The sequence below is a fragment of the Carassius auratus genome, chromosome 36 (genome assembly GCF_003368295.1).
Source record: "Carassius auratus strain Wakin chromosome 36, ASM336829v1, whole genome shotgun sequence".
Lineage (NCBI taxonomy): Eukaryota > Metazoa > Chordata > Actinopteri > Cypriniformes > Cyprinidae > Carassius > Carassius auratus.
The window spans coordinates 13,317,341-13,334,803 of record NC_039278.1 but is presented as its reverse complement, the minus strand read 5'-3'; the positions used below and the strand labels follow the sequence as shown (position 1 = coordinate 13,334,803).

Below are 17,463 nucleotides of genomic sequence, written 5' to 3'. Positions count from 1 at the left end.
AACATATTGTAACCGTTTCTTTAAACGCACATGACCCAGGCTAACACCACACTTGCCTCATAAAACTGGACAAACTTTACTTCTAGCTGTAAGTGTCAATGCCCTCACTGTAATTTAATGCACTCACCGTGAACCAATCAAAAGACGAACTTCTACATACAAACAAATCGCGTTTGGTCCAGAGCGCACACCGTAGGCAGAGTCCCCAATGACAAACAGATAACCTAAACGGACTCTTTAATAAACGTTTATTTAAAGGTCTTGGTAGCGCTCAGCACGAGGAATAAGTTTGAATGGTAAGAAAATACATTCACAACCTAAACCAGCTCTTGTGAAATGGAATGCTTCTTGGGAAGCTGCTGGTGAAAGGCAGACTGAACTTCCGGGTTTACCTGTCACTCAAACAGCTGTTCGTCATCTTGTGGGCGGGCCCCCGTTTGCTGTCAACATCGAAATTCATGTGCAATAATATATGAACACGCAGCGCTTAAATACTGTTTGTGTGGTGGGCCTGTTAATTTGAATCGTTTTTATCATGGACTAAATGGATGGACAACACCGCGCACATGACTTGGCTAGTCATCACGAATCACTATTAAGCTAACGTTACAGTAAAGATCTGACTGCATGCAAGACACGGGTTTCACTTTCAGATCTTCTTAAATTACCTGTCCGGGTCATAAATAGATGACAGCATGAGGAGCCGCAGTAATTCAGGAGTGAGGTTGGATGGATTTGCCAGACTTGTCCAAGAAACAATATTATGCCACCAGGTTTGTTACAAATATTCTATTCTATTCTATTCTATTCTAGTCTAGTGTAGTCTAGTCTAGTCTAGTCTAGTGTAGTCTAGTCTAGTCTAGTCTAGTCAGGTGTGTTATATATGATTATCTCTTCTACTGTAGTCTTTTCTGTTCTGTTCTATTACATATTTATATAATGTATTAGTCTGTTTGGATTTGCTATGTTATTCCTTACTATTCTATTTAACTCCATTGTTATAATCTATATTATATATGTTGTTTAATATATTCTGGTTTATTATAATTATTCTATAATCTGATCTATTCTTATTCTAGAATAGAATTGTGTTCTCCAGTACTCTGTTCTCAACAATCAGTATTGTTTGTAATGTTTAACTGAATTATTAATAATAAATAAATAAATAAAATAAAAATCCAGCTCAAATAAAAACAGTCCTGTCTAGTTTCTTGTGGTTGAGATTCGATTCTTCTGCACCACTGGGGCCATTCTGACTGTAGGAAGCTAAAAATAAATAAGGTCACCTTTAAATAACCCACGAGTGAGGAAAATATTTGTATTATCTGTTGCATGTGAATTCCTTTCAAGCAGAGCTGATGCTTTATGCACAACACAAGAAACTGTATAAGTAATAATACCTGAATAATAATTTTTATTTATTGAATGGTTTATTTATTTTGTTATTTTTTCAGCAGGGAACTAGTGTTTAAAAATGTAAAACATAAAATAAGATGCTCTGAAAATTTGCATAAATCAGATGGAGCTTGTATTTCTAAAAATAAAGTCAGTAAATTACATGCTGCATGCTTGAACTAATAAAGATGGATTGGACCTCTTCATATAGAATCCAGTGACTGGTTTACTGCCAGCTAGCGAGCAGAAGAAGGATGCCTGGGTCAGAGATAATGTTTACAGCATCCTGGCAGTGTGGGGGCTCGGAATGGCTTACCGCAAGAATGCAGACCGTGATGAGGACAAAGCTAAAGCCTACGAGCTTGAACAGGTGACTGGAAATTCAATGCATGACCAGCTGTTCCGGCATTGTTCAGTGGTACATTGTTATTGAGTAGGCTTATGTAACAGGTTGTTTGATGACAACACGTACATATATGTGTGTGTATATATATGTTTGTGGGTATGAGTGTGTATATAAGTTTATCCAGAATATTGTGCTGCTCATTTCTTTCCAGATTAAATCAATTCTTGTATTATTAACATCATTATGTCCATTGCCTTTTCAGAGTGTGGTTAAGCTAATGCAAGGGCTGCTGCAGTGTATGATGAGACAGGTACAGCCTTTAACTCTTTGGTCTCTTTGCTTGTTTGCTATACTAACCCCATCCATTGAGCTATATAGTTATTATACTTTCTTTTATTCATCTGTTAATCATTCATTCTTGAGCTCATGTCTTCCGACATCTGAACACGCAGCTTTCTGGCCCGGGCTAAGTATGTGCATATTACTGTAGGTGACAAAGGTAGAGAAGTTCAAACACACACAGAGCACAAAGGACTGCCTGCATGCCAAATATCATACTCCTACCTGTGCCACAGTGGTTGGAGATGATCAGTGGGGGCACCTGCAGGTGGATGCCACCTCGCTGTACCTGCTCACATTGGCTCAGATGATCGCCTCAGGTGAGACGAACAATCTCTAGAATGGATTGGTCCCAAAAAAATGTTCAGCCATTTTCTCACCCTTATGTTATTCCAAACCTGTACAATCTTTTTTTTCCTTTTTGGAACCCAAAACAAGATTTTGAGACCAAATGTTCACCAAAACTGCTTGGGTTCCAACATTCCTCAAAATATATGGTTTTGTGTTCTGCAGAGGTTTGGAACGACATGAAGGTGAATAATTGATTTTAATTTTTTGGGTTACCAAAAGACCCTTGAAATTCCTCGACCTGCACAGTTTTCTTTCATATGTTGACATGATTTGGTCCATTTTCCTGAAAATGAATGGGAATTTTCAACTTGCATAAGTGGTCAAACAAGTTTTGACAACTTTTATGAGTATTTATAGTCAGGTCCTTAAAGAATCTGTCCTCACAAAACTCTACAAAATGATGCAAATTTCCACAAAATTGAAATGTCTTTCATTTTCAAAGTTCTCCACATTACTCATGAATTGGTTAATTTACTAATTTGGTACACTTAAAAATGTATTCAGCTACAAAGCATAGTTAATACAATTTTGCAAGTCCATTCTGCGGAATTCTGCAAATGTCCCCCAGAAACTAGAGCAGAATCCAAAAAAATCCACAGATTGTGTGTAGACTTGCTTATAACATAAAGATTTCCTCAAAGCAACCCAACAAGCTCATAAAATTCCATGGGGTCTTAAATGTATTTGTAGAAACCATTTTTATGATAATTAAAAATTGTACCTCAGGTCTGCGGATCATATCTAACTTGGACGAGGTGGCGTTTATCCAGAACCTGGTGTTCTACATCGAGGCAGCGTACAAAGTGGCTGTAAGTTCTCATTGGTTTAAAAAGTTCTTTGTTAACAGAGATACCAAACTGGCATTGCAGTCCCGTTCACACTTCTCTGCAGGATTATGGGATGTGGGAGAGAGGAGACAAAACCAATCAAGGAATTCCTGAACTGAACGGCAGCTCTGTTGGAATGGCTAAGGTAGGAGTCATCTGGTCTCATTTGGTCTGTTTGCACATGTAGAAGTTGTTTTTTGTTCACTTTTAGGCAGCTTTGGAGGCCATTGATGAACTTGACTTGTTTGGAGCTCACGGAGGCCCAAAATCAGTGATTCATGTTCTCCCAGATGAAGTAGAACATTGTCAGGTAAATGAATCATTTTTATTTGCTTTTTAGTTGGCTATTATTTTACAGACCAGGGCTGCATTTCCCCGAAAATATTATTGCCACCAATGATCTATATGATCTACTTAAGCTTGCAATGGTTTTGGGAAATGCACTTCAGGTTTATTCTGGAGTATTTAAGTCAGTGATTTCACATTTAAAATTGTGCTTTTTTTCCAATCAGTAAGAGTTATCCATGATTTTCTGGGTCTTGTTTTTCTTTGTGTTTCTAGTCTATCTTGTGCTCCATGCTTCCTCGAGCTTCCACTTCTAAAGAGATAGATGCCGGTCTGCTCTCTGTCATCTCCTTTCCTGCGTTTGCAGTGGAGGATGCAGATCTGGTCAACATCACCAAGAGTGAAATCATCTCCAAGTTGCAGGTAAGGAAAAGCCTATGCTATCCATCTCAAGTGGTCCAGCGGAGGATGCTTTACCATTTTTATCCAAGGTTGCTCAAGGTTGCATTTTTAGGTTCAGTTTATAATAGGAAGGATTGAAGCATAAGCAGTAATGTTTTTCTGTAAAGTACATTTCCGGGTTCAAATCAATTTTTTCAGATGTGTTTTCTGTGGAGATGGTGATGGTAAAAAATAAAATCAAATAAAGTGAGATATGGGAACAAGAATTATAATTGTTTTTGTGTTAGCTTGCAAAATTTTGCATTTACTCCTTAATGATGGAAATAATATGAAGTGTTACGAAAAAGCATATTTTAGTTCTTTTGCAAGTAAACGTGAAGTTTCCCCTTTTAAAAAACGAAACAATTTTCAGCAAATTTCAATCATTGTAGGGACGTTACGGCTGTTGTCGATTCATCCGAGATGGATATAGGACCCCAAAAGAGGTAACAAGACATTTTTTTGTTTTACACAAAATAAGTTTTTTGTGGCTAGTTCTCTGAGAGTGTGAGTGTTCCATGTTTTTATGGTTGTGATAGGACCCCACTCGCCTTCACTATGATCCAGCTGAGCTGAAGCTCTTTGAGAACATTGAATGTGAGTGGCCAGTGTTTTGGACTTACCTTATACTCGATGGCATCTTCAGTGAAGACCATGAGCAGGTACGAACAGGCCATCCTATAAATACAGTAAATCTTAGGAATGAGAATTAAAGGGATAGTTCACTTGAAAATGAAAATTACCCCATGATTTACTCACCCTCAAGCCATCCTATGTGTATATGAATTTAATCTATCAGTCAATTACAATCGGACTTATTAAAAACTGTCACTAGAGCTTTCGATATGCTTACGTCCTACATCATCTGCTGAAACACCACTCTCTCGTGAATGTCCGTAGAACAGTTAGCAGAAGCTATAGATTACGGTTGATAAAGTTTTAAATATGGATATTTTTCTTACACAAATGCATCGATTGCCTTTATTAACCACTCTTTTGGCTTTAAATTCTCGACTCCCATTCACTGCTATTATAAACATTTTAATATAACTCTGATTGTATTCATCTGAAAGAAGAAAGTCATATTCACCTAGGATGGCTTGAGGGTGAGGAAATCATGAGGTCATTTTCAATTTTGGGTGACGTTAGACTTTATTTTAAGGTGTACTTGTTACAGTGTAATCATAAATCGAAGTACTGAGTAATATTAATTAACTACATGTACTTACAATATGGTTAGGTTTAGGATTAGGCTTTGGCTTATGGTTACTTGCATGTAATTATGCATAATTAATTGTTATTATAATAGTAATTACACGTAATGAAAGTATTACCCTGGATTGAACTCTTTAACTCCCTCTTATTTACACATGGTGACAGTATGTAGTAATGATTGACAGCTGTGTCTTTCCTCAGGTGCAGGAATACAGAGAGGCTCTTGATGGAGTTTTGATCAGGGGAAAACACGGGATTCGTCTGGTGCCTGAACTCTACGCTGTACCCGCTGACAAAGTGAATGCACATTTCTTCGATATCTAATTTTCATCTGCAACAAATTATAATTTCATCATTTATCATACACATGCTAATTCACAATGGGGCAGGGGGCAGTCGTCGCCTAATGGTTCGAGAGTTGGACGGTTTTGAGTCTCGATACTAACAGGTATTGTCAGTCTGGGGAGTGAATGACTAGCACTTTCTTCCACTCTTAATACCACGTCTGAGGTGAGACCCTTGAGCAAGGCATCGAAACTCCAACGCGTGTGTTCACGGTGTGTGTGTGTGCACACTTGGATGGGTTAAATGCAGAGCACAAATTCCGAGTATTGGACACCATACTTGGCTACACGTCACATCACTTTCACTTTCACTTTCATTTATCATCTCAAATATTTTTGTGTAAAAACACAGTGGTGCATAAAATGTGTACAAAATTATGCCAGTTCTGAAAATGTTTTCATGTTGAATGCGTGCTTGCACTCTGCTCAGTGACTGTGACATAAACGATTCTGTGTAAATAAAATGTTTTAATCTATTGCTTATTTCTTGTTCAGGTTGAGGAGGAGTACAAGAACCCTCACTCTGTGGAGCGTGTGGTCGCTGGCCAGCTCCCACACATGTGGGGCCAGTCTTTGTATATCCTGGGCCGTCTGCTGGCAGAGGTACTAAATCCTGAATACCCTTTCATGTGAAATGTTATATGTAATCAGCAAATTAATGAGATATGATGTCAGGTGTTGAAGCACTACCTTTGGTATCTTTGTCGATAATGTACACGTGGGAAATTTCAAAATACAGTGTTCCTTGTGCAGATCTTTGTGTTTTATCTATTCTACTAATTTTACTTATATTTGACAAATTATTCATTTTAATTAGGGTTTTCTGGCCCCTGGAGAGATCGATCCTCTGAATAGGCGATTTTCTAAAGAATTCAAGCCGGATGTTGTTGTTCAAGGTTTGCAAATATTATTGCTTTAAGTATTGCTATATTTAGACACAGACCTATTTGTGCCCTATCTTAAGTTATACGTTCATCTTTTGAATTTCTGTAATTTATGGGAAAAGGATATGCCAGATTTTAAGAAATATGTTTTGATCAGACTCTTAAGCTTTATTGAATTTCTGTATAACTTGATAACTTAAACAATGGTTATACAACAAAATTAATTAGATGTAAAGTGCTACGAGAAGATATTAACGAAATAAACAGATAAAGGGCCAAAGTGGCTCTTTAAGTGAGTGACAATTAGGTAGTGTGAAAGTTAACTTTTCTAATTATTATATTATAGAACTTTGTATCATAATGCCTAACAATTGGAACAATGATCAATGTGTTTGAGACTATATATATATATATATATATATATATATATATATATATATATATATATATATATATATATATATAAGGCGTGAATTTGATATTGTATTAGTATCTAATGTTTTCTGTTAAGGGATATAAAAATCGTCTACATAGTAGGAAGGACTCAGCTGGTTGCATTGGGCTGAAGTCCATTTAAGGAGCAGATTCAGTTCATTACTTGAAGCTCAATTTTGAATTGGATTTTGACACTATAATTTACTGAATAGAGAAGACTGACCTTTTGCCAGCAGCTCTATTTGTTGTGTTCAGTGAGTGTAGTGGCTGAGTCAGTGCAGATCCAGCAGCTGCTGAAGGATCAAGGGATTGAGGTTCAGACCGTCTCTGATGTTTCGCCCATCCGGGTCATGCCAGCACGCATCCTGAGCCACATTTACGTGAAACTGGGTAAGTGATCCAGATCCACCATGACTAACAGGACAGAGGCAGACAGACTAAACAAAGGCTACATCTGTAAAACTGCAAGAAAAAGAAAGTCAGCTGACAACACTGGATTCAAACCAGTTCCTCTTTCCATTGCACAGGTAACTGTAAAAACCTGAATCTGAGTGGGCGACCATACAGGCACATCGGTGTCTTGGGAACTTCAAAGTTTTATGAGATCAGAAATGGTACTTACACATTCACTCCACAGGTAAATAAAAATGACCTGACATGGAAGTCTTTTATCGTAAAAGAACTACTTTACAGTCAGACTACAAAAATAATAACATTATACAATCTATATTTTTTCCCATAGTTCATCGACCAGCATCACTTCTACTTGGCTCTTGATAACCAGATGATTGTGGAGATGTTGCGCACAGAGCTTGCTTATCTTTCATCCTGCTGGCGGATGACTGGAAGACCTACCCTCACATTCCCTATCACACAGAGCATGCTGGGTAAAACTTCTCGTTTGATGGTACCCTCTGAACATATTGTAATATGCACAAGTTAATATTAACATTTTCTTTGTTCCTGTTATTTGGCTAGTTGAGGATGGTGACAGTATTGACCCCTGTATCCTCTCTACCATCCGGATGCTTCAAGATGGCTATATTGCCGGTGCAAGGTCAGAAAAATTGTGATGGTGATAATCAAAATAATCAATCTGATGATCAATTTGATTTATTTGATACAACAAATCCCTTTGTTCTTTAGGGTGCAGATGGCAAACCTCTCCTCATTCCTCAGCACCTCCTTCCACACCCAGCTCAGCTTCTTAGACGCAGACTCTGAAGAGAATCTGCTAGAGGAATATGAGGAGGAGGAGGAGGAGGAAGAGAGTTTTGGGCCCTCAGGTATCCCTGCTTACTCGCATACAGCTGTTTTGGGAAGCATCTCTCCCCCGAAATAAATAAATACATAGCTTGCTGAAAAGACCTGATTAAGTGTTGGTGGTTCAAGGTTGGCTTTTGCTGGTTTAGTATTGGTCAAGTTGATGGACCAGCATGGCTTTTCTTCAGTTGCTTAATATTTCTGCACCGTATCAGTAGTGTTGTTATTGTTAACTAAACGATTAAAATCGAAATAAATCTGAAATAAAATAAAGTATAAATATTGGTTGAAAAAAATAAAATAAAATAAAAATTAGAAATGTTGCATTGGTAACTAAACAAAATAAAATAAGTTGAATTAGAAGAAAAATAAAATAAAGATAAATATAAAAATACAAAACTACTACAAATAAGAAAAATGAACAAAGTTAAATGAAAAAATCTAAAATAAAAGCTAATTCAAAATATGAAAGAATACTATATGAATCTATAATAGCATATAAATAATACTGAACTAACACTGTATATCAGTTATCTACTGATTTTGGAGATTTTTTAATATTTAAATCACCTACACTCAAAGTTGATCTAACAGCACTGTTAAATGTAATCTTTATCAAATTTTAAAGTGAATATCCACTTTTCATACTGTACATTATTGTGATGCCTAAATTCACTTGTTACATTTAATATGATTGTTTTCAGTATTTTATTATTAAGCTAGTTAATAAGTCTAATGGGGACACCATCATCCTAAAGTGAAAAAAAAAAAAAAAATAGTGAAGTCAAGTGAAGTGACATTCAGCCAAGTATGGTGACCCATACTCAGAATTTGTGCTCTGCATTTAACCCATCCAAAGTGCACACACACACACTGTGAACACACACTCAGAGCAGTGGGCAGCCATTTATGCTGCGGCGCCCGGGGAGCAGTTGGGGGTTCGATGCCTTGCTCAAGGGCACCTAAGTCGTGGTACTGAGGGTGGAGAGAGAACTGTACATGCACTCCCCCCACCCACAATTCCTGCCGGCCCAAGACTCGAACTTACAACCCTTCGATTGGGAGTCTGATTCTCTAACCACTAGGCCACGACTTCCCGTATCTAAACATAACATATGCACAATACTCCACAGGAAACTAAGATGATAAGTGCTGGTTTGTTTTCCCGCAGGAGGTTCTGGAGACATGTTTCACCAGTATCTCACAGATCTGTTGCACAGCACTGCTACCAAATACCATCTACCTCCCATCCAGAGGGGGCAGCACCACGTTTTCAGTGCTGAACACACCACCAGGGACATCCTTTCTTTCATGGCCCAGGTTCAGGGCCACAACATGCCCAGTAAGCCCTCAGGATTATCTTCAGTAAGTGGATTACATGCTTTCTTTTAGAAGATGGCTAGACGTCTCATTCTATTATGTTTTTCAGAGGCTTCCATGTATCTGCCCGTTGCCCCCATCATGAGCAAACACAGGAAGTCTCTGAACCTGCTGGATGTTCCTCAGCACAGTGTTTCTAATCCCACCAAGGCAAGTCTCCACACTCTAACATAAAGTGAATAAATGAAATAAATGGCCCATAGTTTTGATTTATGTCTGTTTTTGTCTGAAACACACACTAGGCCGATAGCGTTGACCTGCACTTGCCACATGATTCTCATGGGAACACAGACTTTGCCTTTCTGGTCAATCAGCTAAAGCATTGTCCATCTCTCCAGGACCAGGCAGATATCCTCTATATCCTCCATGCTATGAAGTGAGAATGTTTGTAAAACTGACTGTGCATATCTATTATCATTTATTTTATATTCCATTTTAATCTTAGTCTAAAAATCAATCATTAAATCATTCTCCTCTCTGGTGTTTGTGTGTGTTTAGGGGTCCGGATTGGGCAGTAAATCTGTCAGGAGAAGGTGAGGCGACTGTTCGCTCCCTGCTGGAGGAGCTTTATGTTCGGGCGGGATCGTTAAAGGAATGGGGCCTCATCCGCTACATTTCAGGCATCCTGAAGAAGAGGGTGGAAGTTCTTGCTGAGGTGATTTTTTTTTTAATAATTAAAATGCACATATTAAGAATTTTAAAAATTTAAAAACTTTGTTACACTATGATTCAGAATTGTGGAGTCGTTAAGAATTGCAAATGTATTTAAATGTCTCATATACACACCAAGGTTGCATTTATTTGATCAAAATACAGTAAAAATATTGTGAATTAAAATAACTTTTCATTTTTAAAATATTTAAAAATGTAATTTATTTCTGTGATGACAAAGCTGAATACTCAGCATCATTATGATGATTTAGAAATCACTCTGATATGCTGATTTGCTGCTCAATAAATATTTCTTATTATTATCAATGTTGAAAACAGTCGGGCTGCTTAATATTTTTGTGGAAACCATTATACCTTTTAAAGGATTATTATTCTTTTTTTTTTTGTATGAATTGGAAGTGCCTTTACAGTATTTCTTTTACCTTTTTTCCTCATTAATCATAATCATAATCCTGAATTAAGAAAATTGTCTTAAAATATACATATACATAGATTTCTAAAACTGCAATAATCTTAACAAAGAGTACAAATGATTTATATATGTTAAACCTTCAGTGGCAACAGCTATGCTTCTGATTTGTTTTTATTTATTTATTTTTTGCTCTTTGTTTGTTTGTATGCACTCAGTCCTGCACAGATCTAATCTCCCATCACAAACAGCTGACAGTGGGTCTTCCGCCCGAGCCCAGAGAGAAGGTCATCACAGTGTGAGTGTCTTTAGTCATTATTTTAATAAAGCAATAACTTTTATATTCTCCTTTTACTTAACCAATTCATTTATTTGTAGTCCTCTTCCTCCCAAAGAACTGATAAGCTTGATTTATGAGGCCAGTGGACAGGACATTAGCATTGCTGTCCTCACACAGGTAGTGCTCATTTTAAACCTTCCAGTAATGTTGCTGTCTTTCACTTAGCATTCCCACTTACTAAACTTCTGAACTCAGGAGATCATGGTGTATCTGGCCATGTATGTGCGCTCTCAGCCGTCTCTGTTTGGAGACATGCTGCGTCTGCGCATCGGCCTCATCATTCAAGTAATGGCTACAGAACTTGCTCGCAGTTTACACTGCTCAGGTACAGCCAATCGAAATTTTGGTTTTACAATGCCACTCTTATCATTCAGTGCAATAAATCTGTCCATATGATGTCTACAGGTGAGGAAGCGTCAGAGAGCCTGATGAGCCTCAGTCCTTTTGACATGAAGAATCTCTTACATCACATCCTGAGCGGGAAAGAGTTTGGTGTAGAGAGGAGCGGTGAGTATCAGTCAACCTTAGTTTTCAAAGACAGGAGTGGCAGTGTCTTCAGGTTTGATCAAAGTCTCAGTCAGTGGCATTAGGTTAAGACCGGAATGAGTAGCGATAGAAGAAATGAAGTCTGCTTTGTTAACAGCAGACTGGCAGTTCCAGAGACCAACTGGAATAGAGAGCGTAGTAGTAAAGGTCAGAGGCACAGGCCGTAGGTTTGTCGGATAGGCCTTCCTGCGACATACATTGCGTGCTCTCCGAGTGTTAGTGGTGATAGTAGAGATCTGAAAGCACATAGTGACTACAAGTGGAAGAAATAAGTATTTGAGAACAAGCTATACAAAAAGTAATGTGCCTGAAGAGAGGGGAAAAAAGCAACACTCAAGTGCCCTGTCGGTGTCCTTGCTCGGTGGCGTCGGGCAGGTAAAGTCGATGGTCTTTACACTCGGTCTTCACACTCGGAGGATTCACACGAGGGCTGACGTGGTGAAAACGACTGCTTCTATATTTGCCTGGTTATCTGTGATTGAAGGTAGCTGGCCATGCCTCACTATTTAGCAGACCAAAACTGCGCAGTCCCGCGATAGGCAACCGCAAAACCAAGCACCACTTTCAGCACGTATTTACCAGGGTAAGACATACAGTAATTAAACCAAACTTTCCTATCAATGACGATCACACAGTAGTCTAATGAGAAAACTGCTGTCCTTATCTGTTGCTCGGCTGTTTCTTCTGTTTTCTATATAACTATATTTCATGGCTGTTTCCTCAAAATACTAGATGAGAGAAAAATTTGAAGTACAAAAATAAAACATCGCCAATATTACAAAATATAACATTCAAATTTGTATGCATCATTATTTTTTTTATAAAGAAACATCCAACAGCGACAGGTAAAGTAACAGCAGGAGTCTGTGTCTCTCTCGCCTCCCCTGAGCCCATTGAGTTTTAACAGACCCCCTAAAGCGTGCGGTGAGTTTGGTCCGAGGTAATTGAGAATAAATGTGGGAAAGTCACGTTGACAGGAGGAAATGACCCCATTGTGATAGATTTAATATGACTGGTTATGTCATATTAACTGGCTTGATCTGTGGGAGTCTGTGAACATTAGTTCACAAATCAAATATATTTTTGAAATCATTACTTCCTTTAGTGTTTATTTTGGAATGATTTTAAAATGCTTAAAACAGTAACTTGATGAGATTCATATTCGGCTTTAATAAATAGAATATTGATTACATTTTTAATGTAAAACTATAAAATATAATAGTTTTTTTCTTCTTCTTTTTTTATAGTGTAAGTAATGTTTATTAAACCAAGAAAATGTGACTGGGACATGAATTTGCATTTGAAAAAAACAAACAAACAAAAAACTGAGGACCTCCTCATTTCAGAACACCAACACACACCACTGATATACACACACACACACACACACACACACACACACACACACTTTGTACTGCCATTCAAAAACGGCCATTTGCTTTTTTGTGTGATCTGTTCTTCATGAATCGCTCTGTATTGTGTGAAAGTGCGTCCGATTCAGTCTTCAGCGACCAGTCCCACCATCTCCATCCGTGAGCTTGGACACACGGGGGCCACCAAGACAGAGCGCACGGGCATCAGAAAGCTCAAGACTGAAATCAAACAGGTGGAGTGAAAAAAGAGAAATATCTGTAATGAATTTTTTGTAATTGATTATTTGTGTTTCATAAATTGTGAAATATTTACTGTGCAATTTAAATATCATAAATAACTGCACTACCACATCTTAAATTACATTTCTAATATTTTGTTTTCAGCTTGATGACTCCAGACCCATAAGTGTGGGTTGAGTTAGTAAAATTGGCATGCTGATCGAATACTTTACAGTAGCTTTTTGTGCAGAGCCCATTCTGTCTAGAGGTCACAGCACATTTGTCTAGACCATGAAATCAGTATTAGCATGAACATTTTGAGTAATATTCAGTTTGACCATATCATACGCATCTTTTTCAGTCATATGAAGCATCTTTTTGACTGTATTTCTCTGTATGATTATGCCTCAAGTGTTCATTCATCTGAAATACCTCCCATTTTTATTTTAATTTGAAAAGTTTTTATGTTCTGCTTCTATTCTCATAGATATTTACAAGCAGTCATTCCATCAGCAGTAATTTCACATCCCCTCGTTCCACGGTAACTTACAGAAAAACCAACCAAAACCCTCTCCGCTAACACCTGCGCTCCACTTTGTCAAATACTAATTTTTACAATTTAGAATATAAAAAATCAGTTTAACTTGGAGGGGTCTATTCAGTCCGCTGGTTCTCAATAAATATAAATTTGATTTAATAATTTTTTTTTTCAGTGCCTCAGATTACCGTATTCTCCGGACTATAAGTCGCACTTTTTTTCATAGTTTGGCTGGTCCTGCGACTTATAGTCAGTTGCGACTTATTTATCAAAATTAATTTGACATGAACCATGAGAAATGAACCAAGAGAAAACATTGCCGTCTACAGCCACGAGAGGGCGCTCTATTCTGCTCAGTGCTCCTGTAGTCTACCACTGAGCAGCATAGAGCGCCCTCTCGTGGCTGTAGGCGGTAATGTTTTCTATTGGTTCTAAATAAATGCTACTTATAGTCCAGTGCGACTTATATATGTTTTTTTCCTCATCTTTACGTATTTTTGGACTGATGCGACTTATACTGAGGTGCGACTTATAGTCCAAAAAATACAGTAGTTGACTGATTTGAAATGGAACAAACTTCCAGCCATAACAGCTAATTACCATTTCTAATGTGTCACAAGTCAGTCTTATCTCATTGTGGTCATTTCACTTTCTGCGCATGGGCTGGCACTGTAACATCTTAACTATGTTTGTCCTAGTTTCTGCTTACTAAACCTGAAGCATGCTTTGTAGTGTGTTTTATGTGCTGATAAGTGTTGTCACTGTAAAGCTGACATCCCAGCTTTTAGTCAGATTTTCAGCTCATAACTTTATGATATACTGATGAAAATGTGTGTGTGTCTGTAGCGATGCAGCAGCCCCTCAACTCCAAGCGGGATCCTGTCTCCGACCGGTGCAGATGACCCCCACCTGCAGTGGGAGGAACGCCAGGGCCAGTGGCTGAGGAGACGCAGACTGGATGGGGCCATAAATAGGGTGCCTATGGGCTTCTACCAGAAGGTCTGGAAGATTCTCCAGAAATGTCATGGGCTCTCCATTGCCGGATATGTCTTGCCTTCCTCCACCACCCGTGAGGTGCATCCACCTGCACACATACATGCCATTTCATACCTTTAGCAAGGATGCATTAAATTTATTGAAAGTGACAGTAAAGTATTTTACATTGTTAAAAAAAAAATCTCTTTCAAATAAATGTAGCTCTTTTGAACTTGGTATTTATCAAAGAATCTTGACAAATGTATCAGTTTCAATAAAAATATTAAGCAGCACAACTGTTTTCAAGTTTGAGACTTCTTTCAAAAACATTTTTAAAACATTATTTGTATTTATATTGATCTGCTGTATTACTATATTATATTAAATTGAATCTTAAACTTTGAATTTTCCTTTAAATACCCATAATCATGGACTGTTGTCTGTGTGTATTACTGTAGATGACAGAAGGAGAGATCAAGTTCGCAGTTCACGTGGAGTCTGTACTGAATCATGTCCCACAGCCTGAGTACAGACAGCTGCTGGTGGAGGCCATTATGGTGTTGACCCTTGTAGCTGACATGGAGCTTCCCAGTATTGGGGGAATTATTCACATCGACCGCATTGTCCACATGGCCAATGATCTCTTTCAACAGGATCAGGTATCATCATGCCTTTCTATATGTTACATATGATGCTCATAATATGTAGCCTGGTATGTTCACATGGATTTACACACCTGCTTATTTTTCATTATTACGGTTTTCCACATTTCACTATAATGGTAATGTCATCAAAACTATGATATAGCACAAATGGAATTATGGGAATTATGTACTGCTGAAAAAAGTTTAAACACACATTACAAAAAGTTCCAAACTGTGCCTGTTTTGTTTAGATTACAGCTTTGCACATCTGGGCATTGTGTCTAATGTGGTTTTATTTCAGAGATCCAGCGGGGCCAATGAGTATTTTTTGGAAAAGGATCCTGCCACAGGAATCTGTAACTTCTTTTATGACAGTGCTCCTAGCGGCAGCTATGGCACTATGACTTATCTTTCAAAAGCTGTGGTCACATATGTTCAAGACTTCCTGCCAAGCAGCAGCTGTCAAATGCAGTAACGACTGCAGTTCCCAGAAAACCTGCAACCTTCAGGATGGATCTCTGACCGGTTTTTATTTCATCTTAACAGTGAAAGAATTAAATAAAAATTAGCTGACCTCAGTTCAGTAGCAAAGGCCAAGCATCAACAGGGAAGCCACTAAAAAACATTGCATGATATGTTGTGAAGCAGACAGACTGCAGGAAATGGACCACTGTGCTGTTATGTGTTTGAAGTGTACACTTCTAATTTAAGAACTTTTAAATGCAAATAACCAGTGTTGGGTATAGTTACTTTGGAAAGTAGTTAGTTAGGTTACAACGTTACCATCAATTAAAAGTAATCAGTTATGATACAGCGTTACCTATTCATAAAAGTACTTATGCGTTACCAAAAATTAAAAGCCGTTTGCAGCAGCTCACACACGACAGACACAGCCCCCGGCCCCTTTAAATACACCTAGAAGTCGTGACTCCCGACAATGAATAACGTCAGTCATACGTCTAAATTAACACTGCAGGATAACAATAACAGGAAAGACAGTCAGCAATCGGCTATTCCCCATGGCGTTTTATTTATTTATTATCACAGAACATATTATTAATCAAAATTCGCACCTAAGGTTACCCAGCCGGGGTAGCCTAGGCTACTGTATATTATTTATGAGCACCACAAGACAACTCCTGATTTTTCTTTAACTTTAAATAATGCAGTTATCAAAGTACAAGTATGCTTACTTGTAAACACAACCTTAAACAGGCTTGTAGATTTAAATCCATTTAGACATGATGGACAACCAGCCAGCCAATGATCTAACAGAAATTAACAGCTGCCTGTCAAACAAAAATGATAACAAACCAAATTAAATCCTTCACTGCCACACAGGCAAATGACAAATCGCTTAATAGCCGAACTAATTATTATTAAAGTGTCACTCACAGTCACAAGCCTAAATTCGCTTTAACACAGTCCTCTTACATTTACTCTTCAAAGTAGTGATTAAAACGTAGCGTTAAATTTGAGGTAGAATTTTTGGCGGTCGACAGAAGCTTTTCACCAAAGCAGAGTGTGCATTTTACCATTATGTTCTTTTCTTTTTCGTTGACAAATTGAAAATAATGTGCGTACTTCCATAAACCAAACGCTGTCCTCTCTGCTATCTTGCCGGGATTTCGAAAAAAAAAAAAAAAACCACACACACAGGGTCAGGCGCAGGGCACAGACGCATCACAGCCATTGACTTTACGATCACAGAGCTTCGGCTCCGCTGATACATCCGCAGGTGGCACAGTAGACCTAGGCCTACTGTCTGACAAAAAGCAGGCTGCAGTCGAGATTTTCCTTTCCTTAAAATAACGGATTACTTTTATTAAAAAATAACGAAGTTACTGATTACTTACGCACGAAACTAACGCGTTAAGTTACACATTTCAGGAAAAAAGTAATTAGAGTACAAAGTAACGCGTTACCCACAACACTGCAAATAACTGATATAATATTATATATTTAACAAACTCATAATTTTAATGAACTTTTTTGGTTTAAATTTAAATAATTTCTAAATTTATGTTCATAGAAATATTTTATTTCATTTAAATTGGTGCATAAATTGTGTGTCCATAGGGCACTGATAGGCTGATCTCTACTGTGTCTCTAGTTAAACAAAACACTGTTATTACTGTAAGCTTTGGGACTTAAAGGGGTCATCGGATGCTACATGCACTTTTACAAGTTGTTTGAACTGAAATGTGTATTAGCCGATCTCAGGTGCCTGTCTTTGTGACAT

At 37.9% G+C, this 17,463-nt stretch overlaps 1 protein-coding gene across 4 annotated transcripts; it reads left to right on the top strand.

Annotated features, from left to right (window-relative positions):
- The first annotated feature begins 206 nt into the window (after nucleotides 1-206).
- On the top strand, nucleotides 207-16,049 carry phka2 (phosphorylase kinase, alpha 2 (liver)). 4 transcript variants are annotated; one of them, XM_026221545.1, is made up of 31 exons: nucleotides 207-773; nucleotides 1,607-1,765; nucleotides 2,004-2,051; nucleotides 2,232-2,400; nucleotides 3,158-3,240; nucleotides 3,323-3,403; nucleotides 3,470-3,568; nucleotides 3,820-3,966; nucleotides 4,377-4,430; nucleotides 4,524-4,646; nucleotides 5,401-5,496; nucleotides 6,039-6,146; nucleotides 6,361-6,439; nucleotides 7,118-7,252; nucleotides 7,390-7,499; nucleotides 7,605-7,749; nucleotides 7,841-7,919; nucleotides 8,009-8,148; nucleotides 9,297-9,467; nucleotides 9,555-9,655; nucleotides 9,748-9,881; nucleotides 10,004-10,160; nucleotides 10,805-10,884; nucleotides 10,965-11,043; nucleotides 11,122-11,251; nucleotides 11,332-11,433; nucleotides 12,960-13,078; nucleotides 13,230-13,253; nucleotides 14,449-14,676; nucleotides 15,036-15,236; nucleotides 15,523-16,049. In XM_026221545.1, exons 1-31 carry the CDS (start codon nucleotides 696-698, stop codon nucleotides 15,694-15,696), a joined length of 3,633 nt encoding a protein of 1,210 aa, XP_026077330.1. In that variant the 5' UTR covers nucleotides 207-695; the 3' UTR covers nucleotides 15,697-16,049. The 4 variants fall into 4 exon arrangements, with proteins under 4 accessions (XP_026077330.1, XP_026077331.1, XP_026077332.1 ...); XM_026221544.1 differs by lacking the exon at nucleotides 13,230-13,253 and adding an exon at nucleotides 13,552-13,605 and having other exon boundaries at nucleotides 208-773; XM_026221546.1 differs by lacking the exon at nucleotides 13,230-13,253.
- The last annotated feature ends 1,414 nt before the right edge of the window (nucleotides 16,050-17,463 follow it).